The following is a 15,406-nucleotide window of genomic DNA, read 5'->3' as shown; positions in this document are numbered from 1 at the left end:
TAAGCGCAGACTTGGGGCAAATGCCTTACCATGCAGCTCTGTCATTTCTGTTCCCTCAAACAGATCATCTGTGTTAAGACAAATTATTTGACATTTAGGGTAACTTCTGGATGATGTGATTTGGCCAGACATCATTATAATTAATGGGATTTGGCAGATTTTAATGAATTATGTTGTGCTTTTGGTATCTCAGTGGTATGATGGCATTGTGTAGGTCAGGGGAACAGTCGCTTGAAATATGTGACATTTGTGACATTTTGGAAATGGAATTTGGAAAGAACGGCTGTGACGTTGACGCAAAGACCCTCAGGTTGTTTATTTGGTCTAATCCAAGCATTAAAATAAAAAAACAATTAAAATGTGTCAGGAGGGTTTTATCAATTGTTGGTCAACCAAAGACAGAAATGAGTGCATCCGGGACCACACGCGAAGAGATCGTCTCACACACATTTTAATTAACAAGGAAAAGCTGTCCAAGATGGAGTAGCAACAGACTGTGACCTCACCTACCATAACAACGTATCTCACTCCACCTTTCAAGCCATTCAGAGAGAGAGAGAGAGAGAGAGAGAGAGAGAGAGAGAGAGAGAGAGAGAGAGAGAGAGAGAGACAGAGAGAGAGAGAGAGAGAGAGACAGAGAGAGAGAGAGAGAGAGAGAGACAGAGAGAGAGAGAGAGCGCAAGTAAGCAGTACAATGGTCTCTGTATCTTTAAAAAGAAGTGTATCCAAAGAACCAACATGCAAATAGGACAGTTTACAATTTACAATTTGGCAGTAGACTGTAAATAGACAAGAGAGCGACTTGTATACACAAATCTTATATACAGATATATTTCCTTCCATTTGTTGCCGCATTGACCCTGAAATTAGAGACATTTCCCCTGGGAGTCTCTCTGGGGATCAGGGTCTCCCTAGTCCGTCATCAGTGTAGGTGAGTCAAGGATACGAATCCTTGTTCCCCATTTGTGCTGTACATAGCAACGATCAGTGACAGAGTTTCAGTCAGCCGTGCTTTTGATAGGTTTTTCTTTTGAGGACAGAGTGGAGTTTGTCAAAGCAGATCAGCCCCCTCCCCAGCCCCAGGTTCTCTGTCCCAGTGGTAGGTTGGCAGGGAGAGCTCTTTGCACTGGTCATTAGCAAGCGATCTCCTCCAGCGTCCCCAGCGTGGGCTGCAGTGCAACACTCACAGTGTGGCTGATGGCTTCAGAGTGGTTTGCCACTGGGTCACAGGTGCTCTGGACAGGGAGATATGCACGCACAAATGCGCGCACACACACACACACACACACACACACAGCCAGGCACACACACACACACAGACAGGCACACACACACATACACACACAGACAGGCACACACACACACACACACACACACGCACACAGGCACACACACACATATACACACAGACAGGCACACACACACACACACACACACACACACACACACACACACACACACACAGGTGCACGTATGCACACACACACATACACACACACACACACACACACACACACACACACACGCACACAGGCACACAGGCACACACACACATACACACACATACACACACAGACAGGCACACACACACACACACACACACACACACACACACACACACACGCACACACAGACAGGTGCACGTATGCACACACACACACACACACACAAACACACAAAACATACAAACATGAAAAACTTACATATGGGTTATGCTCCACGTTATTGCCACCTTTGTTACAACCCAGTGATCCCAACAATTCGCTGCCACTAAAAGGCCACTGACATGGCATGTCTACACTCTCATTTCAAATGTCTTAACTACAGTGTATTCAGCATTTCATGCCCAACACCACAGGCTCTCATCCACACAAACACAGCTAAAAAAAAAAATTCCACCAAATGTTTTTACTCACCACATCCTCACCATGACTCCCTTCCTCATCCTCTCGGCACAGCAAGTCCAGCAGTCTGTCCCTCATCACCTGACAGGAACAAACATATCTGGTTGGATCTTACGACCTCTTCACCATACCTAAGTCAACCTCAGCTACATTGTCAAATTTCAAAAGTGGTCCCACTTTTTGTTCATGTACATTAAGTACCATGTAACTTCTTTCTAAATTAATGAAATTAACTAACCTCAACTGTACCCCTAACTCCAAACACAACTTTATGCAGAACTCTGATCACAAACTGACATTGCTGACTAAAATCCCATTACTTACCTGTATATAACAGTTTGCACCTACAAGGTTTCAGTATTTAATTATATTTAGACACCTACATTAATTCAGTTTAGTTTATAATAGTATTTAAATTAAATTATATTTGAGTATTTAATTATAGTTCTTGCAAATTATGTGTTGAAAAATGTGGGGGTGCTTTTTTCTTTTTGTTTTTTTTTAACCTTATTTCACCCTGCACCTGTAGCAGTTATCAGATCTGTGATTTAATTTTTCTTTATGGCTAAGTACTTTCTGGGCTTCTTGATTCCTGACATGCATCTCGGAGTTACTGTTTACCTCGTAGGCATAGTCAAACAGCTCCAGTATTGTCAAGATGCTGGCCCCGATGAACAGTCCCATCTGACCCCCGATGTCACCTGCCAACAACCACAGGTAGCCTCAGGGCAGAGTCATATTTGTCATTATTGTGAGGGGTGTTTGTGCGGTCATCAAACAAGGGCTCATCATGACCTTGGCTCAACCTTACCCAATAAACCGGCCACTTCGTACGCTTTCTTCTGCTCTATGGTCTCGTAGTTCAGGGCCTCAAAAAACACATCCAGAACCAGTATGTTGTCCCTGAGGAAGAGGAAGGAAACACTGAATAGAGTTGCAGCACATTTTGCACAAACTGCAGCTCAAGTCTACACAAGCAGCAGGTACACTAATCTAATAAATGTTGGTTTCCTGTAATTGGTAGATTATGGGAATGAGATTGGCTTCTGTACCACTATGTGTTCAAACACACAAAAATCAACAGGTCAATGCAAAAAGCCAATTTCCATCTTAGTGGGACAGGTTAAAAACAGCACTCTTCAAGCAAAAGGCTTTATGAGGGGAAAAAAGGCGCATATCTTAATTTTACCACAAAAGGCTGTAGGTACAAAAAAACAACTTTCCCATACTGTCAAACCAAAAAAGTTTATAAGTGTATTCAAACAATTATTATATTGTGCATGAATTGAACAGCATTGCTATAAACTCAATTTAAATATTGGATATTTTGGAGGGTCCTGAGGGGCTCAGTCAGCAAGGCCTTCAGTATGAGCACAGGCTGATCTATTTGGCCAGGGTTCAAACACTGTGTCGTCTGTCAACAATGACTGGGGTTACACAGTGCTGAACAAATTGCCTTTGTTCTGCTGGGTACAAGTGTAGGGAAGGTCAGCCAGGGTTTCCTTGTCTCACTGCTCTCAGGTACTCAGCAATTCATCCAGATCCTACTAGTTGCCTACTAGTTGCCTACTTGTTGCCAGTTCAGCACAGACAGAGTGGAGTAGCACTTATCCTCCAGTGTGTACGCACTTCACTATAGTGTGCTGTGTGGTTTGTAGTGTGAAAAATGGCCTTTGTGTGCATGTAGAAATATTGGAATAAATAATATTATTAACAATGATAAATATTAATACAAATTAATTAAATTAATTAATATTAATTAAATTAATATTAATAAATAATAAATAAAAAAAAGTATACACCATTGCCTCATCCAAAAGTTTCCAAATATTGGGGACCCAAATTAAAATTTACACAAACAAATATCCAGACTTACGCTATGTATTTCTCTGACTTATTAAACTTCTTCTCCAGGTAGCGAGCGGACGTCTTGCTGGGGATCCTCACCATTGACAGCTCCTTGTTGTAGCGCGTCATGTTGCAGGGAGTCCGGCAGACACAGTTACTGTTCTCCTCCGACAGTGTTGCTGGAGCAACCGCAGTGAATGAGAGAGGGGAGAGGAGAGAGAAAAAAAAGAAAAATGCTTATCAAGTTCTTTCTGACCCAAGAGCCATGTTTCTGCTCTATAACGGGAAAAACAGAAGGTCCAGCACTGTACCTCTCTCTGTGGTGGGTTAAGCTGTTGATTCAACACGAGAACATGGTGAGCTGGCAGTAGTCTGTGAGACCTAGTTGATCTGTTTAGGTGAGGCGTGTTTTAGAATCTGTTCCATCTAAGGCACAGTGTAACAAAGTGATCCATCCCACTTTTAATTACTGTCACTATGCTATCAAAGAAAATGTGGAACACCACCTATACCTGATTTCATAGTACGTCTACTTATGTGATCAATATGGTGTACTGTTCAAAAACCATAAATGACAGATTGAATTGAAACCTTGACTTTTTACATGCATTTTTTGCAACATATTTATATATAACACTCAACTTGGTCAGACTAACATACTACACACTTGCAAAAGCTAGCTTTTTCCATGAAAGCCAAGATTATGTTGGCACTGTGCAAATAAGATGACATCAAGACGTGCTTGGAGAGTTGCCCGTTTGAGAGGTATCACTGAGGACGACATTGACTGTTCCTGAAGAACGTGACAGTGTGTGCAGACAGAACACTCACCCCCACAGATTTGGAGTGAGCTCTCAATTAAGATGTCCCCTGCCATCTCCTGGAGCAGACAGGGTGAACATGTGCCATATGCCACATGGACTCACCCACAACACGCTCAAACAACAATAACTGCCCTGCTGGGAGTTTTTACGCAATGCATGATCCAGACTGACTTTCCCCATCAGCCCTGTCACAGGTATATGCATCAAGGAATGACACTGTGTGCACATTGCAACAACACAAAGATTAAATGCAGATGCTGCAAATGAAGACACTTTAATGTGATAGTGCTATGTTTAGGTTTACAGTTCTAAAAAGGCATTAAGCCATAATAGTTAAAATTACTTTGTTTTTATACAAATAAATATAAACTTATTATTCTGATATGTCCATTGAGGAATGGAACAAGCACATTGATTTTTTTGTATTCTTGCCACAAGTAAGATTCAGTGCAGAAAAAAAAACAAAGAAATTCTTTTGTATCTTGGTGCCTCAAAGAAAAAAAAAACACTTCCTTCATATTAATGCAGAGAGAAATGCCTTGTTTTTTGTAGATACAGACTGAACTTTCCAGCCCATTTTTCTACTTGACACCTTAAAAGCAGACCAGTTAGGTTCAGCTCGTAATATTAGATGTAAAAACATCAGAAGATAGGTCAAAATGTAAAAGTTGCATTGAAATATTACATACTGTGATATATATACCATGCTGCCAATAATGGAGGATATGTGTCCTGGCCAACCAAGTATTATTTTTTGTGATGTGCTGTGAGTACATTTTTTTCTTATTTGTGCATGGGGGGCGGGGGCTCTAACATGATATATTATTGTTTATTTTTAATAAAAACAAACAGCCTTCCTTTTGTCTGCACAGAGTCAAACACCCATTACTTTGCCTGTGACCGAGGCCCTTGCATTCCTGCAATTACAACTGGAAATTCAATATAGCATATGCCGGCTCTCATTTTCATTTTAATAAGGGTGATTATTGGATCTGGGTCCCATTAGTCATTTACTTTTCTTTCCTCATTTCTCTCACATGCTGTAGGCTTGAATCACCCAAGGAATCTGCTGCATTTTTTATTTCACTATGATTCCCTTCAGTTTTTATTGGCTCTATATTTTTTATAGTCCCCTGTAATCAGTTTGCTGTTTATATCTAGAGTTTCTATGTGAAACGAAATTACATTACTGTCCTCGGAGATGCTACAGATGACTAGAGCTGTGTTTGTTTCACACATTTCCTTGCAATTGGTTGATTTACCATTATTCAGTACCGATATTAATTCACAATATTTTTGGACAGAAGATAGAAGACTGTGAATTGAATAAGTGGAAAATATATAACATGTGAAACTATACATTTTTGGAGATGATTTGATCTTAATTAGACTAACATGTGGTAACATTATCCCTATTCAAGGGCTGCAGTAAGAATGCTCCCTCCCTAGGATGGAAGTGTGTTGGTAGATAATATGGCCAGGCTCAGCCTGCAGTTGGAACTGCTAGACCTATTTGCGTTGTTGGCTTTGCACTAAATGAGGAAGTCAGAACTACCAACATATGGTATGGAGATTGTGTCAATGTACCTGCGTTTAATGTTATGATTCATCCACATTTTATTTTTGGGTATTTTGGGGTCCATTACAGTGTAGCAGGCAGGATGTGGTAGGGCACTAGGACCCAGCAGACACCACCTCTAGTGATATGCTTGTTTTTTTTGGTATTTAGCATGACATATTCATTGCATTTCAAACCAGCCAAGCCAAAACTGGGGAATGAAGCTGTGGTAGGGTTGAAATCCTTTCTCTGGTCTTTTGTTATTGGCAGTGGTTACACTCTTCAATGTTTAAGATGGGTTACTTCTGCAGCTTTGTAGATTGCACAGGAGCAGTACACGAGCAAAATGTTTAGTGAGATATTTGGAAGTTTCAAACTGTTAGTGCTCGCTATACTGCATACTGCATAGCGCAGCCCACTGTGAACATGCAGCCCATTAGAATTTGTTTGCTTGGTAGGTTACTGAGTTTGTGTACGACTCCCCTTGTGCTTCAAATGCACGGAATAGCAAAGAACAGCCTTTTGAAAGGCATGGTGGTTTGCTCCCTTTGTTCCATCTTACTTACTGTTTGCTGAAGGCAAAAATTTTGTTACCTCTGCTTAAGGTCTCTGGTCTAACATTTGTTGCACATGTTAGCTGCGGTGTGGATTAGCTTCACTGGGCGTCAACCATATAGCGTATCCTAGTTGGACTAACTTACAACACATTTGCACTTTCTCTATTGAGCATTTGCCTAGCAGTTTTGTTTTATATTTTAAAGGAAGGAGAACTGGTTTTTGTTTCTTCTCATTTTTTTCTTGTTTATCGTGATTTGGATGCAATGTGTTTATGCTGATCTCTTTGCACTTTAGTCATGTTGGTGAAGCAGCCTAGAGCCAACAGTGGTGGTGATGTTAAGTGAATTTCTACCTCTAGTTAAGTTATGAACAAACTCTTATGGTCCCAACTGGGTTGCATATCCATCTTATCAAACAGGGTTTACAGAGTTTGTGTATCATTTTAGGAGCATGTGAACAGCCACTCAGCCACTGTTTTTCCCAGAGTTGTTTTTGTTTTTATTTTATCTCATTTTATTTGTGTTTCATTGCGAGCTATAATAGACCTCTGTATACTGTTGGATGCAGGCACCGCGAGGGCAACTAGCTGTCAGGAGGGGGCGCTCTAATTTATTTTTCAGTCATTTCTTGTTGCTTTTTGAAGTTTGTCTTCTTCATTTAACCTATCCTGTGCAATAAGAGGCCATGGGAATTATACAATAGGTTGTAGTGAAGGAACTGTTTGCTGTGAACTTTGATTGCGCTGTAGAACTTTAATTCTATACTTTTATCACAGTCACTGTTTATTGGTGTGGTGTTTATCCTTGTGTAAAATGTGCTGACCATTGTTCCATTAGCCTTATAGCCTCCTGTCATTTTAATACTGAATCATCAACTACCTCATAGCCCCCTATATCTTAAGCCCGGCTGTATGTCATGTTTTTAGTACTTGTGTAATCAATAAAGCCTCGTATGTTTTTGTACATCAGCAGCCACCTGTATACCTTCAATCAGAATATCTTACGTGGAGCCAATTGCCTAACTTCAGGGTTCTTTCCTCCCTTCATTAGGGAAGTGGCGTAATCAATTACTGTAACATAAAGTTATGCACAGTGAGGGTGGTGCTGGGTGCCTCCCACAGGCCACAAAAGTTATCGTCACTATTGAATTCCTTTGACTATACTGATCATGAAAGGAAATGACTGCTACACATTATTTGCCCAGTCCTTTATATTTCATCCTTATTTGAATGTATGACTCTCCTGGTATCAGGACTTGGAGCCTTGTGGTCCTGGTAGAGTAAAGGATTAGAAAAGTCCTGGTGTTGGCTGTGACTTTAAGACTTAAGACCCTTCCTGTCTCTTTGAATAAACTGGATTGTTGTTCAGTGATGATTGCCCAGGAACAGATGCAGCAGGCACTAATTATGACAGGGTGTCAATCACACAGATTGCTAAAGTGTTGTGCCTCTGATGGAATTCTTTTTTTAGAGGTTAGTAATTAGCAAAAAATCTTTAAGTGGTTGTTAGAGAATAAGCTTGTAATTTTTACAATTTCTCTGCACAGGTATATTTTACCTGGATTTGGCACACAGTACAAATAACAGGTCAGGCCAATCAAATTACAACAATTAAATTAATGAGAACTTGTTTGAAATGAAAACATGATAAACTGTGGACCTCCAGCAAACTAAATGAAAAAATCTCATTAAAAGTACACCGGCTAATTCCAAAATACACTGCATGCACCTTATAATTATGCAATAGACTTCATCCCCTTATCAAGAGGGACTGCTACGTGGGTGCGATTCACTGCATTAATTTTGTGCAAAATACTACGTAGCACTGCCACATGACACAGAAAAAGCTCTCAATAATGGTCATTCAGATAATTTTATATCAAATAACAATAACAAAAAAACAAGAGTGACATGTGTGCATAATAAGAATATGAATGTCCTGACCCCTCTGACTAGTCTGTGTCAGAGTCTGCTAGCAGAGGCCAACTGTTACAACATATTTCCATCAATATACAGTAGACATGTAGAAAACTGACATGGGCCCTGATGTGTATCTGCTATTGGAATAACACAGATTGTTTCTAATTACATTTGAGGCTGAAGTCTGTTTGAAGAGGGAGGGGAGCTACTCTGCTGTTCCATTCATACAGGATTTCTCTGAATCTTCGATGTGCTTATTTAATAATAATGATGGTTAGCTTTATTCTTCATCTGTCAGATGCCCTTATTCAAGACAACTTCCAAAGCGAGACTACAACATGTCCATGCTAGGAACGTGGAACACAAATGGTGATACAACTGATAGCATGAGAATTGACAAGGGGCAAGGTAGGTAATACCATTATATCCACCTCAGGTCAAGGGAAGCACAGAACATTCAAGGGCTACTGCAAGTTAATGTCAATAAAGATGTGACGGCATATGAAATTTTCCTCTTTAACCACACGTCTCCTTGTTTCCATCTGACCCCTGTATTGAAGGGCAGTGTTTTCTCTGGCCCGCAAAGAAAAATGCTTGAGTGTATCTATATTCAGACTCACCCAGTGCTGGCTCCGCACAGTCTTTGTACTGTTCAGGGGTGCAGTATGGAGAATCACCTGTAGACAGAGAATTTGTTATACTCAGCTCTCTCATCTGGCACCACTGAATTAGCTCTGAACTGCCAAACACAAGGATATGTAAACAATTTGCAAACAGTTCAAGTCACCCAGATTCACCTCTGCTGGTGATGGGAAACATATGATGTGGATTGGTCTTACTTTCTGATGGTCTGCTCCACACAGATGAAGAGAACAGGGTGGAGTGTAGCTTTGTGCTCACAGAAACTGCTCAGTAATTAACTCTCTGCTGAACCCTGCGTTCAGGTAAAACCACTGACCTCTTACAACCCACTGGACTTAAACATTGTTTCACTGTTTCTAAGTTAACTTCACGTTATGGCTTTGAACCATCTCATAAGACAACAATGCAGTTGGATTCAATAATGTATCATTTGTTTTGCCATATTTATGTCCTTCTAAATTGGATAGCACTACTGCATGTTGGAGCATACCAGATATTTAGTTCACTTTCACTTTTTTAAATGCTACATGATGCTGTTCTGTTCCAACCTTTATATAATTTTTCATATTTATTTCACTGCAGTATTTTGTTTTATTTGTTTGTATCTCATTAAAATTACAAGGATGATAAAGTCAAGGAAGTAAATACAACAAATGCAAAGATATTTCACTCAGATATGCATAATACAGTACTGGTACAAGGCTGTTATTACCTCAGTCTTTTCTTTAGAAGGAATGCATGAAGGATGAAGAGGGTAAGGAGGAACACCAAGAGACAGGGATTGAGTGAATTGCATGGATATAAAGACATTCTGGGTTTGACAGTAATCCTACAAGCCACCTCACCAATCTGTTTCTGTCTTGACTGGTCTAGACACTGGCTGAGTTTGACAAAAGGCAAGCAAATCAATAGCACTGACCTCTGGTACTTCTTTCTGGCTTCAAACATATTACGAACGCTGTCAATGTGATTTCTTCGGAGATGATGACAGTGAACAAATAAGAGACAGACTGCGTGTGCGCGTCCGTGCGTGTGTGTGTGTGTGTGTGTGTGTGTGTGTGTGTGTGTGTGTGTGTGTGTGTGTGTGTGTGTGCGCATCCGTCCGTGCGTGCGTGCGTGAGAGTGAGACAAAGAAATGGATGAAACACTGTGAGGGAAAATACAACAAATTAAAGATGAGCCATGAAGCACTATGGAACAAATGAAAGAGGGCAGGAGAGGAGAAGAGGGAGCAAAGGTCAGACAAATAGCCATGCCCCTGTCACCTGGCATATGCACCATCCTGCAGTTGCAGTTTTCCACAATGTAGCGCGTCTCGCAGTCGATGCGGCAGGCTGTGACGCTGTACACCTGGAAGAAGCCCGAGTCTGGAGCCTTCGACTGGCACTCCCCCCAGGGCGGGGGCAGGTAGGTGAGCTGCACAGACACGGAGGCACATTTTCAACAGGCTTCACATCTCTGAAAAAAGTGAAGATCTGTCTCACATTAAAAAAAAAGAAACCTCAACACAACGCTGTGAATTTGCACTACAGCTTCTTGTAATTTGTAAGCAGCAGAAAGCCAAAGACCTGGCTGAGTAAAGCCCACATTCAGTCTAACTGCAGTGTGCTTTAGCCTCTGCACAGCTGTGTCCACAAAACAAAGTTAAACAAGTAATTCATGTGCAACAATATTACAACAACAATTCTGATTAATTTATTTTGTTGCTGTTTGTGCAACATTATGAGTTTGGCACAGTTTTGTAAAAAAAAGTGAATCATTGCTTAATTTACTTATTCAGAATTAAGCATGAAAAGGATTGCTATTAGATTGAAAGTGGGTTTGGGAGACACTCATTTATACAGCTCCATGTTTTCACAGGAGGAGTTATGATCTAGTGTAACATCATTAAGCAGTTAATGCAGTCACAGTCAGAATGAAATTAAGAACCAGTAAACCAAGGCTAGCTATGTAAAGCATATAATTAGATGGTCACTCTAAAGAAACAACCCTACTGCTGAAGTTAGCAGCATGTATTGTGGAGCACAATGGGAAGCAGTTTTCCTGCAAAACATGATGAAATATCTGAAACCAGACAGAAACGGAAGAATAAGACAACATTAAAAAAATCAAAAGTAAAATATTAGAGCAGAGTTTGGAATTTGATAAATAAAAGGAAATTGCTAAGAATTACAATCTAGGAAGTCAACCTAGGGAGATCATGTTCGTCATACATGCTAATCCTATGGAGATGGCCAGTGCCAGCTCCAAGGATATCTCCAGCTAAAATGAATAAATGTGATAAAGGCTGACACATAACTCATTGAGATGTGTAGGCTGGGTACTTCAATTTCAGAGAATAATACAGACAGCAAAATAGCATTCTCAGATACATGACTGCACACTGTAGCTCAGTGACTCTCTTCAATGCTGCATCTGTGGAAAAAAAACTTTGTCTTTGAAGTAAGAGTCCCAGTCTTTCAGGTGATAACTGATGATCCGATCTAGCGCTGTAAGCAGGGTACAGATGAATCCTACATTGCCTAAGAGTAAACCTATAACAACTATCAGAGGTGAATGTGTTTTATATTTATCACCTCAACAGAGTTATACTCTTTTATACAATTCATCTCAATTTATACACTTGTGATATGCGGCAATCTCTGTACCTAGTGGAACAAACATCGAACCCCGATACTGGGATTATTGCAGTTAAGTAACTGACAGCTGTAGACATTGTGAATGTCAGGTATCTGTGTGCACATGGGGTAGGCCACTTTGCAAGATAAACAGACAAAGGTAATTGATCCGTGTCTGAGGGAAGTGGCATGGGACAAAACCCCTACACACTACCTGGCAGACTGATCCAGAGACATTGGCCAACTAAACAAAGGTCTGAAAGTATATAGTCTCACTAGAGCAAATGTTGGTTGTGGCAACAGAAGTTACTGGCAGAGAAGCAGTTTGCTTGAACTATTAGCATTGTATGCTGCATTGTAGCATGTACTATTTATATATAGTTCACAGGTTATCCAGAAGTAATCTGAAGAAGTCTAGCAGTGGTAAGGAGCAGGACTAGTAACCAAAAGGTTGCTGGTTTGATTCCCAGCTGGGCAACTGCTGTTGTATCCCTGGGCAAGGTACTTAACCCACAATTGCCTCAATATCCAGGTGTATAAATGGACAACACGTAAAAACAAATGTAACCTGTGTAAGCTGCTCTGGATAAGAGTGCCCGCTAAATGCCAATAATGTAATGCAATGTAACATGAATAAACTGATCTTGGATGATAACCATCTTGGGAACACAGGTCTTGTAGGAGGAACTGCTCAAGCTGATGCAGCAAGTAATACAGCTCTCAGTTTTTTTCCATGTGTGTTTATTCAGCTAGAAGTACTTACTAGGCAACATTTTCAACTGTTGACATTTTGGAGAATGAGCTCCAATTAAAGTAAGTCAAAAGCAGATATTACAATCTTACACCTGAAGGGAAGTTTTGTACTATATAACATACCAACCAATTTCAAAAATCAAAACACATGGGCAGGCAATAGGATAAAACTTTTCCAAGGACAAAGGTTTGTCAATCAACACCAAGGGCACAGATTAAGCTTCAGATTGTCAGCATCTTTGGCTGTCTACTTCTTGTGTCTAAAGCATATTAAGATATATTAAGATATTAAGATATTAAAATGAAGATATCTCATTAAAATAAAAGTTAAAAATAAAGATTTGTAGATATCAATATGTGCATCTAGCAATATTATTCAACGGTTGAATGATGGCGGTTTGACTATTGCATTCCATCAGTTTCTGTTCTTCAGGGGCAGTACAATTTCCAACCAACAATGCTCTTAACACTTAACATTGTATCCAGTAAATTCAATGGTGTACTTAATGGATTCAAAGTTCCCTATTTCTAAAGATGAAGAGCTGCGTTCTGTTTGTGTTGAGGGAAAAGGCAGGAATTTTAGCTATTTGCTGGTTAGCAATCAGCCTTTTTCTGGGTCACACACACAACATTCTGATCATTGTTATGAATTTCTATAAACATCTAAGCTTTTTAGCAGTACTTGCGATGACTCACCACACCAGGCACTTATTGCAGAAGGTGTCATTGTGCAACTATTTCAAGAGGTCCGTAAAGCGGGTGCTAACATTTCTGAGGTGTGGAAGTTGTCACTGTCCAGTGCCTGCTGTTACTTAAGCATATGGTAAATGGGGATCTGCAGACCTTATTGATCATTCCTCTCACTGCGTTCCTCGTAAACGTTTTCCCAGTTTGTTTTTGCTCTAGATTCACATACCATTAAGTTTGATTGAAGACATACATTAATAAAGCCAATGCCAAAAATGTATGCAGGAAAGAAACCCCCCCTTCATTGATCATATTACAATGGACCATCATCGGTGTCCCCTTGCGTGAAAAGACCCTTTACATTATTTACATGCATCAGATGGCCTAATGGAAGCACAGCTGGAACATGAGATTGTAAAACACTTGGATGCATGTCTCAGTGGTACATGTATTTATAAGCTGTCTGGCATTGGTTATTAATAACAGTTTGGACGTGTGACATACAGTGCTTTATTACAGGGGTGTATACGGCAGCGCATACTATTATTGCAGTGTAAAATTTTGTGAAGCGGCAAGATGACCTCCTCTACTATATTTATACAGGGATGTTGATGACCTCCATCTCCATAATCTGCTCCTCACACACGGATTTCTCAATCCACCCCGTCAGTTCTCCCTCCAGTTTCATCATTAAGAGCAATTCTCTGTTTTACACGCCTCCATACGTCTCGATACCTTCTTTAGAAAGTTCACCTGAAGTTCATCTTGTACTTCCAGCTGAATTAACTCTCTTTGCTATCTCATTTCATATTTCATTTCTGCATCACCTGTGTGGCAGGATACATTGCTATCAAGTAGACAAATTCTGTTTTTTTTTTTTTTTTTTTCCTCTCTTCTCATTTTATCGCTTACTCCAGAATGGAATTCTTTTTCTTACCTCAAAAGAGGTGTGTGATGGAATCGCAGTTAGGGTTAGGGATAATGTAACTTCCTGTCTGTGACAAGTCATTATAATTATTAGTACAATAATTTAATGAAATATGTCTTAGTAATGACAATGGCTGCAAATACCAGGAGTGCCACAATTCTGCCTCTTCAGTGGCTACAAAAGAGCTGTATGATAAATCTACCACAGGGTCCATACTCTCAGATAACTATGAAGAATGAACGTTTTAAGAGGAAACAAAGAAACATGAGGATGGCAGCATGATTCAGCTGCCCTCATTATTTTAGTTATAAGTGGTGCCTTGTGTCTGAAGATAAAAATTGAATTAATAACTTTCTAAGCTGAACACTATTATTTGAAAACAATGTTTGGACAGTTTCTTAAGTGGGAACAGTACTGGCGAGGCTGACTGCTGTCTCAAGCTCACATAGTGGGAAGTATTAAGGATGTAGAATTTAAAAGTGCAATGCAGGGGTAATTAGCTGATGCTAAATTTAACTTGCTTTCCACTATGTAGATCATTTTAAAGTGCTGTACAGCCCTTGCCATTCCAAGTTTTAACAGCTGAGAAGAACAAAGTCTGCCTTGATCTCTCCCTGTCTGAATGGGAAGCATACCCATCCCTGGGACTCCAGAGATTTTCTTATTCTGACTACAGAGTGTTTGTTTTCCTTCTCTGTGCTCTGTACGTTCATTGTCTCCGATTGCTGCTTTCTGCGAGTTTGTTTGCTTTTCAGTCGGTGCTTTGTCTCTGCCTTTCTTTGCCGGTGTTGATTGTTTTAAACAAACCACTGCACACATTGGTGATTCAATGCACAATACGATTCAAAAAATTAATTGGCTGATTTTGATTAAACGATGGATTGATTCCTCTGCAGGGTGTCAGACAAAATAACTTGCCAACATTTCCACAGGACAAACATTGGAGGTGACCGAACTGTGAGAGGAATGCCAACCTTTCCACCTATGGAGACAGATAGCACATGGGTGAGACTGCATTTCCAGCAACATTGGAGATTTTTTTTTTTTTTTTTTGTGCTGCTGTTTTATGGTCATTTATCTTGCACAATCTCTCACTCACACAGGCGGTAAAAATAAATATGTCTCTCCACTTTGACTACAATATCTGTCAGCCAAGACAAGGTCATTC

The 15,406-nt window shown here is 40.1% G+C and overlaps 1 protein-coding gene across 2 annotated transcripts in view; it reads right to left on the bottom strand.

Moving 5' to 3' along the window:
- Positions 1 to 650: 650 nt before the first annotated feature.
- asic2 (acid-sensing (proton-gated) ion channel 2) overlaps positions 651 to 15,406 on the bottom strand; it is a 222,208-nt gene continuing 207,452 nt past the window's right edge. For both annotated transcript variants that reach the window (XM_036552580.1, XM_036552579.1), the window contains exons 4-10: positions 10,518 to 10,668; positions 9,231 to 9,287; positions 3,781 to 3,931; positions 2,716 to 2,807; positions 2,526 to 2,605; positions 1,917 to 1,985; positions 651 to 1,235 (exon numbers count right to left, since the gene is read on the bottom strand). In XM_036552580.1, coding sequence (XP_036408473.1) covers positions 1,134 to 1,235; positions 1,917 to 1,985; positions 2,526 to 2,605; positions 2,716 to 2,807; positions 3,781 to 3,931; positions 9,231 to 9,287; positions 10,518 to 10,668 — 702 coding nt within the window. In that variant the 3' untranslated portion in view covers positions 651 to 1,133. The remainder of the gene's footprint in view (positions 1,236 to 1,916; positions 1,986 to 2,525; positions 2,606 to 2,715; positions 2,808 to 3,780; positions 3,932 to 9,230; positions 9,288 to 10,517; positions 10,669 to 15,406) is intronic.

The sequence above is a fragment of the Megalops cyprinoides genome, chromosome 19 (genome assembly GCF_013368585.1).
Source record: "Megalops cyprinoides isolate fMegCyp1 chromosome 19, fMegCyp1.pri, whole genome shotgun sequence".
In the NCBI taxonomy this organism is placed as follows: Eukaryota; Metazoa; Chordata; class Actinopteri; order Elopiformes; family Megalopidae; genus Megalops; species Megalops cyprinoides.
The sequence above is the reverse complement of the archived record's forward strand: the minus strand, read 5'-3'. Positions and strand labels throughout refer to the sequence as shown.